Raw genomic sequence first — 14,482 nt, forward strand, 5'->3', positions numbered from 1 at the left:
TAAATGCAATTTAATCTGTGAACAACAAATATATATTTGTTTATTTTCTCAATTCCAGCACGACCTATTAAATTTAAATGTCTTGGTAACGCTGTTATTAATTTTGGTTATGGTGCCCTACATATTCTGGCAATGTTGGAGACTTTATGACTATGCGTTCGATTTTATTGAATTCAACGGCGTTTAAAATGGTGGGACATAGACTCTTACGACTCTGAATTTATAGCCTCGGGACTTAAAATATTTTCGGCCGTGTTTTCTTTGAATGACTTCAACGTGAAAAATTGTGGAAGATTGTTTGTGTCATAATTATTAAAAAAGAACTGTGAAAGCCTCCCAAACAGCAGCTTGTTGTGCAAATTATAAAGAAAATATATGTGCACGTTTAAAAATGTCGGATACGTTCAAATCAGTTTCTATGATGTGAAAATGCATTTTCTCTCGTGGCGTTAATACACATTCCTAGCACTGTGGTAAATAATTAAAATTATTGTGGTGACAAACAATTCCATTGTTGCCAAAGAATTAGAGCAACATTTCTGAATATAAAAAGTGCTACGCCCAAATTTCGATGTATATTTTAAGATCTATTAATTTGTTGTGTTTTATCATTCACGAATAATTGCGTTGTGTAGCTGGTTGTTTCTTTCGCACCACCAAGTCAGTTGCATAGTTACAGCCCTAAGAATAAGACGGTATGGATGACTAACCGCCATTTTCATTCGATTTTTTCTTGGTTTATCTTCCAATCCAAATCATCAAATCACCACCTTATAGAACAGAGCAGATGTAATGGTTTGACGGCGTCGCGAAGTTAATCTTAAGCGACTTTGGGGTAACGTAAACTTTGTCAATCCAAGTAAGTTAGTAAGTTAAACAACAGTTACATTCCTTCAACTAATTGTTAATGGGGTCTGAATCTTGTATTTAATTGTATTACACAAATATGCCTGCTTGCGCCAGACCAGGAGAACTGCTTATTTTTATCCATTAGACCTAGTTGTGCCGAATATGTTTTAATTAAACGCGTTCCATTGCCTATTCCGTTTATTATATGTCAAATGAATGACGTATCTTCGTAAAAGGCGAAACAGCGCATTAATGCCAAATTTCATTATTGTTATTGAAATCACAGTAAAACGACGAATTTTTAATATTTTTACGTATGTTGTAAAAATGAATGCAAATTAAAACCCTAATTCTATGCATTAAAAACATGTATGCATTGTTTTTATTCGAATATCATTAGGTCTGCAAGGTCCATTACACATATTGTGTAAGCTAAACAAAAAACTGTCAAAAATTAAATGTATTTTGACAATACGGATACCCCAATAGATAGGTCATCATTAACTGTTAAATATGTATGTAAAAAACACTTTGTTATTGCACTATGTCCAGGCATATAAAAGGTCGGCCAAGACGACTACTTTTGACAACAACATGACAATAAATATTTAAGTTTCAGCACTCTCATTGAATTAAAATCACTATTATGTCTTTTGACAGTAAACTTGGTTGTCAGACGGACTTACCGGGCCACTTATATAGGCCATGCACTACGTGGAAGTTCAACGACTCGAAAGTTGTTGTTTTTTAATGAACATTTTTTGCTTTTGGAGAACCCGGTTGTAAAGTAGGATATTTCGCTACTTTGACCTATTTTTTATGTTTAAGAGAAAATGATAACATGTTATGTCTTTTTACGGCGGAAATTTTTTAACAGATTTTTACAAAGTTTAATTTTAACAGATGTTTACAAAGTTTATGAATTTACGTTTTCCACTTTTCTTACAAAAAAAAAAAAAATAAAACTACTTCACTATGCGAAGTAGGTTCCTGGACAATTCTATCAGGAATTGTCGGGACGGATCCAGGTATCGAATCGACTATAACTCCCGAACCGTTTCAAATAATGTCAATGCCGTTTTAAACATATGCTCATTGTTGGGCAGTTTTGAAAGTTCTGTTAATCAGGTTCTAATTCAGATGTAACAAGTAAAAAAGCAGTAAGTTCGGCCGAGCCGAACTTTGAATACCCTCCACTATTTGGAACGAATTAGAAAATTTTCAAAAAAAATAAAATCCAATAAAAATTCTTTTAAAATCTTTAAAATATCTAATATAGGAAGGTGCCGATATATGGGGAGATATACGATATTGTGGACCTATAAAGACAAATCTATGTCTGCGTGTAAAGTACTCACAAGGAACTCCGTGTGTGGATTTTCAGACAATACGATTGGAAAATGTGGCTAAAATCATCAAAATACCGAATATCGTGGGGTACCGTTATATGGGAGCTATACGTTATCGTTAACCTATATAGAGAATTCTCTGTCGGTGGGTAAAGTGCTCACAAAGAACCCCTTGTGTACAAAGAACCCCTTGTGACCATTCCGTTGAAAAATATGGCTAAAAACATCAAAATACCGAATATCGGGGGTACCGTTATATGAGGGCTATACAATATCGTGGATCTATATAGATAATTCTCTGCCGAGGTATAAAGTACCCACAAGGAACTGCTTGTGTGGATTTTCAGACAATTCCGATGAAAAATGTGGGTCAAATCATAAAATACCGAATATCGGGAGGTACCGTTATATGGGGGATATACGATATCGTGGACCTGTATAGACAATTCTCTCTCAGGGGGTGAAGTACTCACAAGGAACTACTTGTGTTGATTTTAAGACAATTCCATTGAAAAGCGCGGCTAACATCATCAAAATACCGAATATCGGAGGTTACAGTTATATGGGGGACATACGATTTCGTGGACCTATATAGACACTTCATTTTGAGGAGGTAAAAAGCCAACAAGGGACTCCTTTTGTGGATTTTCAGATAATTTCGTTGAAAAATGTGGGTAAAATCATCAAAATACCAAATATCGGGGGTACCGTTATATGGGGGCTATACGATATTGTGGACCTATATAGATAATTCTCTGCCGAGGTATAAAGTACCCACAAGGAACTCCTCGTGTGGATTTTCAGACAATTCCGTTCAAAAATGTGCGTAAAATCATCAAAATACATAATATGGGGGGGGGGGGTACCGTTATATGGGGGCTATACGATATTGTGGACCTATATAAATAATTCTCTGCCGAGGTATAAAGTACCCACAAGGAACTCCTTGTGTGGATTTTCAGACAATTCCGTTGAAAAATGTGGGTAAAATCATCAAAATACCGAATATCGGGGGGTACCGTTACATGGGGGCTATACGATATCGTGAACCTATATGGACAATTCTCTGCCGAGGTATAAAGTACCCACAAGGAACTCCTTGTGTGGATTTTCAGACAATTCCGTTGAAAAATGTGGGTAAAATCATCAAAATACCGAATATCGGGGGGTACCGTTATATGGGGGCTATACGATATTGTGGACCTATATTGATAATTCTCTGCCGAGGTATAACGTACCCACAAGGAACTCCTTGTGTGGATTTTCAGACAATTCCGTTGAAAAATGTGGGTAAAATCATCAAAATACCGAATATCGGGGGGTACCGTTACATGGGTGCTATACGATATCGTGGACCTATATGAACAATTCTCTGCCGAGGTATAAAGTACCCACAAGGAACTCCTTGTGTGGATTTTCAGACAATTCCGTTGAAAAATGTGGGTAAAATCAGCAAAATACCGAATATCGGGGGGTACCGTTATATGGGGGCTATACGATATTGTGGACCTATATAGATAATTCTCTGCCGAGGTATAAATAACCCACAAGGAACTCCTTGTATGGATTTTCAGACAATTCCGTTCAAAAATGTGGGTAAAATCATCAAAATACCGAATATCGGGGGTACCGTTATATGGGGGCTATACGATATTGTGGACCTATATAAATAATTCTCTGCCGAGGTATAAAGTACCCACAAGGAACTACTTGTGTGGATTTTCAGACAATTCTGTTGAAAAATGTGGGTAAAATCATCAAAATACCGAATATCGGGGGGTACCGTTATATGGGGGCTATACGATATTGTGGACCTATATTGATAATTCTCTGCCGAGGTATAAAGTACCCACAAGGAACTCCTTGTGTGGATTTTCAGACAATTCCGTTGAAAAATGTGGGTAAAATCATCAAAATACCGAATAGCGGGGGGTACCGTTACATGGGGGCTATATGATATCGTGGACCGATATAGCCCATCTTCGAACTTGACCTGCCTGCAGACAAAAGAGAGATCTGTGCAAAATTTTAGCTTCCTATCTTAATTCGTTTAGACTGTAGCGTGATTACAACAGACGGACAAGCGGACGGACAGGGCTAAATCGTCTTAGAATTTTACGCTGATCAAGAATATATATACTTTGTTGGGTCTAAAATGATTATTTCGATGAGTTACAAACGGAATGACAAACTTAATATACCCTCCATACCTTTTTTGGTGGAGGGTATAAAAATACAATTACTTTGATAGACATGATCCCAGTATATTCTAGCTTATAGTTGTTTGCAATTTTGGTTTTGAAAGATTGTTATCTTACATTGCACAATATGTTTTCAGCAATTTTTGTGTTATATTTCCTTTTTTTTGTTCGAAAATAAAAACAAAATGTTTTACAAGAAATAGCCAAAGATAATATATAGCGAAAAAAAAAAAACTAATATTGAGGCAATTGAGTTTGAAAAACAAGTGTTTTTCACATCGGTGTCCGTTTGCAAAAAAAGTAATGAAAACTTCTAATGCATTATCATATGGTTTTGAAAGATTGTTATCTAATATTATTGTATCAATATTTCGTATTGTCTGTAGTTGCCTCCCACATTTATACCAGACAATATGTTTTCAGGAATATTTGTGTTACATTTACTTATTTTTTTGTTCGAAAATAAAAACACGAAAGATTTTACCAGAAAATTGCAAGAAATAGCCAAAGATAATATATCGAAAAAAACGAAATGAAATGAAAACTTCCAATGCAAATAAAATTTTATTTTTTTTTTTTTGTTATTGTTCGAACTCCAAATATAAAGACGCATATAAATCTGGTCATGAGAAATTCTTTTCTTTGTATGGTAAATCTGGTTGAATAAATCCGGATAACGCAATAAATCCTTATTATGTGGGTTAGTCCTGATAAAATTTTGAATCTAAACGGCGACTGGGACATAAATTCTTCTTCCAAAACCTGCAAGAATATAAAAATGTTACTAAGGTAATAGATTTTTCCGTAATAAGAAATTGCAAAACTAGTAATTTACTACAAGTTCTGGAACAGGACGAAAGTAGTGAGGGAAAGAAAATACAACAATAATAAAATAAACATAAGAAAATGTGACAAAAAATAACTGATGGAATGAAGAAAATTGGAAAGTTAACTTACAGTACCAGTTATATTCGTAACATTAGTTCTCATCCCGAATAGATGTCCAGTAAGAGCCCATCGTTATAGGTATTTCGACATGTGACCAAGTCATCACTCCATGATTTATATCGAAGGAGGGGGAATTACGAAGTCTGCACTAATGATCACTTCGTCTATATATCAGCCACTATAAATTTTAAGTTTGCGGATTTGTTCTCTGGTGGATCTTTCCATGTGCTGTTGTAGTCTCTCCTGTGGCTGTTCGTAATCCGACCTCATTTAACGGCGATATTGTCCCTTTCAACAAATCTGGTCTCATGAAGGACTTTTCTGCACAGGTGTCAACGTCAAGGTACGCATATACTGTCAGATTGTTATTCTTCTGCTGGACTTTCCACTTTCCTCTGTGGGTGACAGATCCTTTTTCGCTTGAGGTTTCACTATAGTCCTTGCTGTTTTTTGTGCAAGTGCAAATGAAATGGATGTGTTCTACCGGTATTAGACAACTGCATCATCCGCTCAAATTCAGTACCGAAGTCCCATAGGGTCTCATTTGCCTTTTCGACCCTTCTTCCTAGTTTTATTCAGTAGATGTTTATCAGGTGATAGTCTCTGTATTTGGGTTAAACGCCGCTCTAACTTGATTTTTTCTGAAGATACATATGACTGATATTTTTGCAAAATAGTACTGTCTGAACGATTAGGTTAATGTGTTGACAATAACTCATTTTCAATTTCTCATCAACAGACTTCATCCTATTTATTGACCATTCCTCCTTTGGCCTTCCACTTTTCTACTCTCTTTTCGATAATTTGGGAAATATTCTCGATCTTTCCTCCAATGTTTTCCAATTTCTGTCCTAATTCATCTTGTAGAAGTTTTTTTTTCGTAATTGCAGAAGAGGAAGAATGCACAGTTTTGTACAACGATTACCGATTTTTCCTTTTTTAAATCGGACAAAATTGCAAGACTAGTAGATTATAGCATGGTACAATGAATTCAAGGTAGGGCAGAACTACCATATGAATTCAATTTTTTTATTTTTCTGGCTTTCAATTATTTATTCAAAATAAATGCAACAGGTTGTTTGCTTTTTTATTGTTTTAATAGTAATTCTGACATTACAAGCCAAACAGGCAGACCTCTATACTTGCAACTTTTTCAAAGTTAGCCTACCTTGTATTCATTGTACCATGGATTATAGCTTAAATTTATTTTTTTTTCTTTTTTTACTAAATATAGATTTGACAATAAAAGTACATCAAGTAAAAAAAAAAATAATCGAACTCCATAATAATATTACTTTTGCAATTGTACCATGTTTAATACATTCGTAAAATGCTTCCGTTTTTAATAAATGAGTACATATTTTGAGCTTGGTATAACAGTTCTAAAATCAACTGGATTTTAGTTTTAAAATGAAATCAGATAAGTTCTGGTCCTTTTTTCTTCTTTATATTTCGCTGAATACAAATTAAAGAAAGAACTCAGACTTGAAATACGATTTTAATATACGTTAATTTTCGTTACTCCTCCGCTCAGTATATTTTACAACATTGCTTGAATTTAAGGAAGAGCAAAAAACTGAGACAAAATCACCCCTGGGAGAATCCCCTCGTGAGAACCAGCACTTATTATGTTTTAATCTTTGTTTTGTAAAGTATCGGCGTCGAATTCTTAAACTGTGGCGACGGCGCTATCATCGTACATACATCGTACATCGTACTCTGTTTTCTATCCCTCTTCCGATTTTATCTTCCCGTTTTTTCTCTAATGATAAAGCTATTTGTTTTCAATTGTGTTTTTATTTACTACAATTTAGAACGTAAATGTTAAATTCAGTAGTGTCGGCCTCAGTCCATTAGTTTAGCAGGCAGTTGCTACGATACCACAAACTTCTGTTTACGACTCATGTCAATGTATGTTTATTGCAGAAATCAGCCAATATAAATTTAAAATTAGTGCTTGCCAAAGAATTAGTGTGAAATATGCCATTCAAATTTGAGCCAGCTTGTAAATTATGAATACGAATAAATTTCATTCGTTTCGACTACGCGCTGCGTACGCTAATACCTATATACAAACAAGGCCTACGTACATTGCAACACATGTTTTATCATATGTTTCTGCTGCGACTTGTGACGTCTAATTTATTACATATGCCAATGTATTTTGATTATACATATATTCAGTGTAATCTTGCATGATGAATTCTTTTCAATGCTGTCTAAAGCGAATCAATGTGTAGTATAAATGAAAAGCGTCAAGTTATAGAAAAATGTTTTACTTAGTGGTTCAACGTCATATAATTAGATTAAAATAAAAACAAAATGTCAAGAAGCAAAGAAGAGTGTGTGTAATGGAAAAAGCAGCAAAATCAATCGGTGAATGATGCGCTCCCTTCGTATTTCCATTTTAATATATCTATACCATGATGTCATTCTCTTATTGAAAGTTATATTGAGGAAGGGACATGGGAAGCATTGCAGATATAAGTTATATAATAATTAACTAATATTAACATTCATCTAAAAATTTTCTAGAGAAAATTGCGACAAAGGAGCTGAACGCGTTAAGTACAAAATCGGAAATATAAAGAATTTGATGAATACTGTCCAGAATAGCGCCGTGTATAGTTCATGGATATAAATGGATCAGGATTAGACAGTAAAAAGTAATCGTTTGCAACTTCTACTGTTAGAAGTGATTTGGCAAAAAGACAAAGATCGTGCAACTTAACTCATACGAGTAGGGCATGTCGTTCATCAATAATCTTAAAAAAGTCTTTCATTTGGGAAGCGGCGAAGCCAAGAAGAAGCGCCATGGCAATAACATTAAAATGGATACTGATCCAGCCGAAATCTGGGAAATTGTTGGCGAACTTGGCGATGGTGCTTTCGGAAAGGTATACAAGGCCCAACACAAGGACACGAAACAATTCGCTGCGGCTAAAATGTGTATATTGGAAGCGGTTACCGATTTAAGTGATCACATGGTAGAAATCGATATTTTATCGGAAATAAGACATCCGAATATAGTCGAGTTGTATGAAGCATTCTTCGTGGAGCTTAAATTATGGGTGCGTATGATCTAATTTAGCAAAACAATAGCTATAATCGTAAGGTGATATCTTTAATACAGATGCTTATTGAGTATTGCGATGGCGGCGCCTTAGACAGTATAATGGTGGAACTAGAAAAACCATTAAATGAACCACAAATCGCCTATGTATGCAAGCATATGACAGAAGGATTGGACTTCTTGCATAAAAACAAAGTTATACACAGGGATCTAAAAGCTGGAAACGTTTTGCTTACAATGGAAGGAGGTGTAAAGCTAGGTGAGTTTATTGGCAAAAAGCATAATACAATCATAAATAGTAATGTTTAATAATTATAAAAATAGCTGATTTTGGTGTATCGGCCAAAAACAAGCATACCCTCCAGAAGCATGATACGTTCATAGGTACACCATACTGGATGGCACCAGAACTTGTATTGTGTGAGACATTCCGTGACAATCCATATGATCAAAAGGTCGATATCTGGTCGTTAGGCATTACACTAATTGAATTAGCTCAAATGGAACCACCAAATAGTGAAATGTCTCCAATGAGAGTTTTACTGAAGATACAGAAAAGCGACCCACCACGATTAGACCAACCTTCCAGGTGGAGTAAAGAATTTAATGATTTTCTTAAAAATTCGCTAGTAAAGGTATTTGTACAAATAATACTTACAATTTGTATATTTTTAATTATATACATTTTCTTTTTAGGATCCAAATCAAAGACCATCAACGGAAACATTATTACAACATGCATTTATAAATCGCGATCTTGATGCCAAACCTATCAAAGACTTATTATTAGAATATCGAGCTGAAGTGGTTGAGGAAGTGGTGGATGATGAAGCAGAGGTAATATATACACAATTCATTTTTGACGACAATTCGAAGTACATTTTTCTAAAAATATCTATTGATAAAAAGTTTTCAAAAAGGAGAAGGGTTTCTTTGAATATCAATTCAATTAACATTTTCTCCTTAAAGAAGTCATTAATAGGGTCAGGGGAAATATTGTTGTCGCCCAGCGATTCGAAGAATAAATCCTAAATTACAATAAAATAAATAAGGGCTTTTTATAAAATTCCCTGTTTTACATTGGAAAAATAAATTAAATAGAATAGCACTAGCAACATTGGCCAACGAAAATTATTTATAACATATTTTTGATATAGATATTTAATTGGTAATAACTAACATTTTCCACTGTAGGTGTTTTGAGACTGTCCAATCCTTTGTTCTGTAGAAGTTTCATTGATTTGGTGAAATGTATATTTTTATTTAATAGCCTACATTTATATTCCATTTGTTATTTCAGTTAACATTGCTCATACTATAGAAATTGTTATACAATAATTATTTGAAGTTTGCTAGTATGCATTTGCAGATATTCCGTTTTCAAAAATAGGTATACTAACTAAATTCCTTAATATTTTTTCTTACACGCCGCTAATTCACTTGTAAATTAAAATCTAAACTGCACACATACTTTGTTGTTTTAGAAGCTAAAACGTCAAGTGAAAAGAAGATCTCTTTATCAGAGGGTTGGTAAGTCGTACAGACTATGTATGTACATTTGCATTTATTTTTTTTTACTATGAGTTGTTCCTATATCTATTTTTATATGATTTGTATTTAAAGTGACTAATATTCGAATAAATTTTAATTTGTATACCCTCTCTCTGTAAAATTAGGATATCATCAATATTGCGTAAATTTCGTTCGTTTAAGCATAATTTTTTCACTCACGTTATTTTTCAACAGCTAATTTAAACATTTATTAAAGTACTTCAGTTATTTGAACTTTGTATTATTATTTTTTTTACAAATGGAAACAGTATTAAATAAGAGTTTTTTACACTTAGGAACCCCGCAACTCAGCGCTCCCCCTAGATTTGGACGATGATTCCGCTTCAGTTCAAAGCCAAGATATTGACAAACGTACGTATATTTATATATATATTAGTATATTTATATATATTAGTATATTTATATATATTACTAGGTATAGAAAATTATGCTTAACTATTTACTATTTTTAGTGTCAGGTACCCTTAGAGATAATAAAGAACAATCTCAAACAAATAATTCACAAACAAATAAACAAGATGCTGCGGAAAATAAAACAGCACCAATAAGCGAAACATCTTCAATTACATCTAGCAGATTGGCAAACGAAAATGAAATGGATTCCTTGGAAAAATCAAAGGATTTGGCGAACAAGTCCCAGCGCCAACTAGCACAATTACAACAAATTCCTGAAGATTTGCCCGTATCAGATGTTGAACAGTCGTCAACGCAAAATGTATCGGATGTGGATAAAAAGGTTTTTTATATTTTTTTTAATTATATGTTAAATAGTAGATATAAAATGTTTCAATTGCAAAATAATTATTTTAGATTACTAAGAGGGAGAAAGGTAAAGCGCCACCTCCTCCGACAACTGTCATTACAAAACCAAAGGACATTGCACCCCAGACTGTTGAAGTTGCCATCGAATCCAATGAAGCCTATGAAGATACATTGACTTTACTGCCAAAGAACGCGGAAGAAATATATGAGCAGAGTGTCAGTAGGACCATAAAATCAGATAGTCCTGTTCGCCAAGGGGATTCAGTAAGATCGTCGAACTCCCCCGAGGCATCATCATCAGCAAAGAGTTTCAGTTCTAGTGCAGCTATTGTAAGCTCCAGCACTTCTATGATAACAATCAACAGTAATACGTCTGCAAGAAGTCAATCTGAGTCGTCGTTGGTACTTTCTCAAAATGTTATCTTGCCAAATAGTTTAGAAGCCGGCACTAGACAAATCACAGTAGTAACAAGCACTCATCCACCTGTTGTTATTGACAATACCATGAGTCGACCGGCACCACAGCCACCGACACCACCTCAACAACAAAGTCAATTATCTAGTGACGTTGTTATTGTGTCTAATATCCAAAACAAATCCACACACATTCATGAATCATCGACAGATGATGACTATCCATCCATGGATGAAAGTATTGGTGCGTCATCGCCACCACCTCCTCACAAGCAGTCATCAATGATAGTCACTCTTAACAGTGAGCAGAGCAGCACCGAAGAGACTGATAGAGGCTACACTTCTTTCCGCCCATCGGCCACACTTGTCCGTAAATTAGACGAGAGTGAGGTCCTAATAGTGAGTCCTTCATTTACCACCGAAGATGATTCAGCATATAATACGCCCTCTGAAATCCAACATGATCATAGTGCCGATCAGCATTTGATGGATACGAGCCACGTATCTGTTGTCACAGTGGGTGACGAAATACGTGTCAAGGACAGTAGTCACTTGTCTCGAACAGACAATACTTCGAATACAGTCCTTGATACATCAACTGTTGTAAGTGACAAAAGACACAATGGCCAGATTTCTAGAACTCAAAAAAATACTTCTTCAATTGATACGGACGATATAAACATTATAGTTAATCGAAATAGACAAGAACCAAATGCCTTTTTGCCTACTGGAATGGCAGGAGTAGATGGAAGCGAATCTGGATCAATTAGATCAAGTACTGGCAGTAACAACAAGATAGTCCGTCGTGGTGCGGAGGTCAAAATTGCTGTATCAGCTGATAAAAGTGATGCAGAAAGTGTTTGCACTACTGCTAGTCATGATAGTCGCATTGAAGTCGATGTTGACGCCGCGGAGAGAAAGGACAGAATAGAAGATGATGACGTTATTATACGTCGAAAACCAGCTTATAAGAGTGGTTATGGTGGCATGGCTTCTGGTCTAACAAAAGAAGAAATTGAACTAAAAAATCTGCGCAAAAAAACAAGAAAGCGAACGAGAAAATTTGAAATTGATGGTGTGCAAGTAACAACCACAACAAGCAGAGTTATATATGGAGACGACGAATCAGGGCGACTATATGACGACCATGTTTTCCGTAAGCAAGAGCTACGGGAGTTAAAAATGTTGCAAAAGCAAGAGAAAAAGCAACAAACTGACTTACAACTAAAAGAGCAAATAAGCAAAGAGCAACAAGATCGTCGTTTCGAACAGGAAAGAAGCTCTCTCGAGAAGACATACGAATCAGATATGGACGGTCTGGCTCGACAACATAAGCAGTTAATAGAAAAGACGGAACAAGCTCAGGAACATGAATTACGATCGTCTTCTAAACGAATACGAGCCGAACAAGAAAAAGAGCTAAAAGTATTTCGGGAAGGTCTCAAGCAGGAAATCCATTTGCTTAAACAAGAAGTTGATCTTTTACCGAAAGATAAACGAAAAGATGAATTCAAACAACGTCGGACCGCCATGGAATTGGATCACGAAGAAAAGGAAAGAGTCTTTCTCGACGCATTGAAGGAAAGACATGAATTATTATTAAGACGGTTAAGCGAAAAACATCGAGATCATCTTTCTACAATTCACAGAAACTTTTTACAACAAAAGCAAAATGCCATGCGCACTAGAGAAGCTTTACTTTGGGAGCTTGAAGAGAAACAGCTGCACGAAAGACACCAGCTTTCCAAACGTCACGTGAAAGAGATGTGTTTCATGCAACGACATCAAATGATTGTTCGACACGAAAAAGAACTTGATCAGGTGAAACGAATGTTGCAACGAAAAGAGGAGGATTTACTTAAAAAGCAAGCCTTAGAAAAACGTGCACTGCCAAAACGTATTCGAGCTGAACGGAAAGCTCGTGAACTTATGTTTAGAGAATCTCTTCGCATATCTTCCAATCTTGATCCCGAAGTCGAAAGAGAACGCTTAAAAAAGGTAAAAAATATCCATTTTGTGTTGTACCTGATTTTTTACACTAATCTTTTTGATAATAGTTTCAAGAACAGGACAAAAAAAGATACACCCAAGAGGAAAGGAGGTTCGAAATAAAACATCAAAAGCAATTGGAAGAATTACGGGCTACACGAGAGAGCACTATAAGGTATGTCGTACAGTGTATTTATGGTTTCTATTTTCTCTTTTAAAAGGGAAAATGTGGAATGTTCGTATTAGTATTTCTAAATCTTTCTTTAAAAATAGTATGTTCAACCATACATAGGATGTCGCTGCTACAGCTTTATCTATCTATCAAGTACAGATGTGTTGTTATAGTACATACCATTCGAAGGTGCGAAGAGATACGCATTTTTTCCAAATAGGATAGATAGGGAATTATAGTGTTTGCCTGGAAAGCATACGCATTTATTCAAAACATTTTGCTGAAGCGAGTTTTTTTTAAATCAAATTTCTGAAAGGGATCATCAGCTATTAGTAGAGCATAACAAGCATAAACATATCTGATCTAGCTTTTTATTAACTGGTTCTCTTTTCTTATTCTATTATATTCATTGGCAAAGTTAAGGCTTTTTAACATTCAAGCTGCTCCGGCTGTAATGCATCAATTTATTAAATATTATGCTTCTATCAATTGACCACTATTTTTTAGGTCTTAAAAATATATTTGTTTAGGTGACTAAAAACCTGGATAAACAGTATCAATTGTGATGCTATTTTGTGCTCTAGTCTATTATTATGTAATTTCAATGTTCAATGTTGAATTGCATGGTTAATAAGCATCAGCGCCCTTAACCAATTTTTTAAAAAATATCGCTAATTTAGCTATAACACCAACAGTTTACAGCTTTGCTTTGCTAGCAACACTTTATAAAAAATTCCAAAGAAGCTAATGCTTCTTGAAGTCGTTAGCTAACACAAAATAGAAGGGTGAGTTCAATTTTTTCCTTTGATATATTAGATTTTATTGTATCTATATCCATACCAAAATCTACATAAGAATATAAATAATTGAAATCAACACATAGTTTGAGCGATGAAATTCAGTATTTAAAAATTGGTAATATCTACTAGTTCTTAAGGGGATATTTATTCTAATAGACGAAATAAGAAAATCAAATGGTACAGTACCGTTTAAAATTATTAACATCATTATACAATTAAACATAATGCGTCTACTTTTTAATGACGGTAATCGAATGAATTTTAACCTTCTAGTATAAGAGGGCAAAACAAAATTATTATTCCAATTTAAGCCAATTTAATCCAATTTAAGAAAAAAAGCAGGAATTGCGTCT

At 34.8% G+C, this 14,482-nt stretch overlaps 1 protein-coding gene across 5 annotated transcripts in view; it reads left to right on the plus strand.

Annotated features, from left to right (window-relative positions):
• The first annotated feature begins 202 nt into the window (after positions 1-202).
• Positions 203-14,482, plus strand: part of LOC101893445 (serine/threonine-protein kinase 10) — a 51,066-nt gene continuing 36,786 nt past the window's right edge. The window contains exons 1-9 of one of the 5 annotated variants that reach the window (XM_059124928.1): positions 203-473; positions 7,883-8,418; positions 8,481-8,679; positions 8,745-9,055; positions 9,117-9,257; positions 10,268-10,343; positions 10,445-10,728; positions 10,803-13,166; positions 13,226-13,332. In XM_059124928.1, coding sequence (XP_058980911.1) covers positions 8,095-8,418; positions 8,481-8,679; positions 8,745-9,055; positions 9,117-9,257; positions 10,268-10,343; positions 10,445-10,728; positions 10,803-13,166; positions 13,226-13,332 — 3,806 coding nt within the window. In that variant the 5' untranslated portion in view covers positions 203-473; positions 7,883-8,094. Of the gene's footprint in view, positions 474-777; positions 860-7,123; positions 7,259-7,582; positions 7,724-7,882; positions 8,419-8,480; positions 8,680-8,744; positions 9,056-9,116; positions 9,258-10,267; positions 10,344-10,444; positions 10,729-10,802; positions 13,167-13,225; positions 13,333-14,482 lie in introns of those variants that run through there. The other 4 variants (XM_059124932.1, XM_059124930.1, XM_059124929.1 and 1 more) reach the window with 4 other exon arrangements.

The sequence above is a fragment of the Musca domestica genome, unplaced genomic scaffold (genome assembly GCF_030504385.1).
Source record: "Musca domestica strain aabys unplaced genomic scaffold, Musca_domestica.polishedcontigs.V.1.1 31, whole genome shotgun sequence".
In the NCBI taxonomy this organism is placed as follows: domain Eukaryota; kingdom Metazoa; phylum Arthropoda; class Insecta; order Diptera; family Muscidae; genus Musca; species Musca domestica.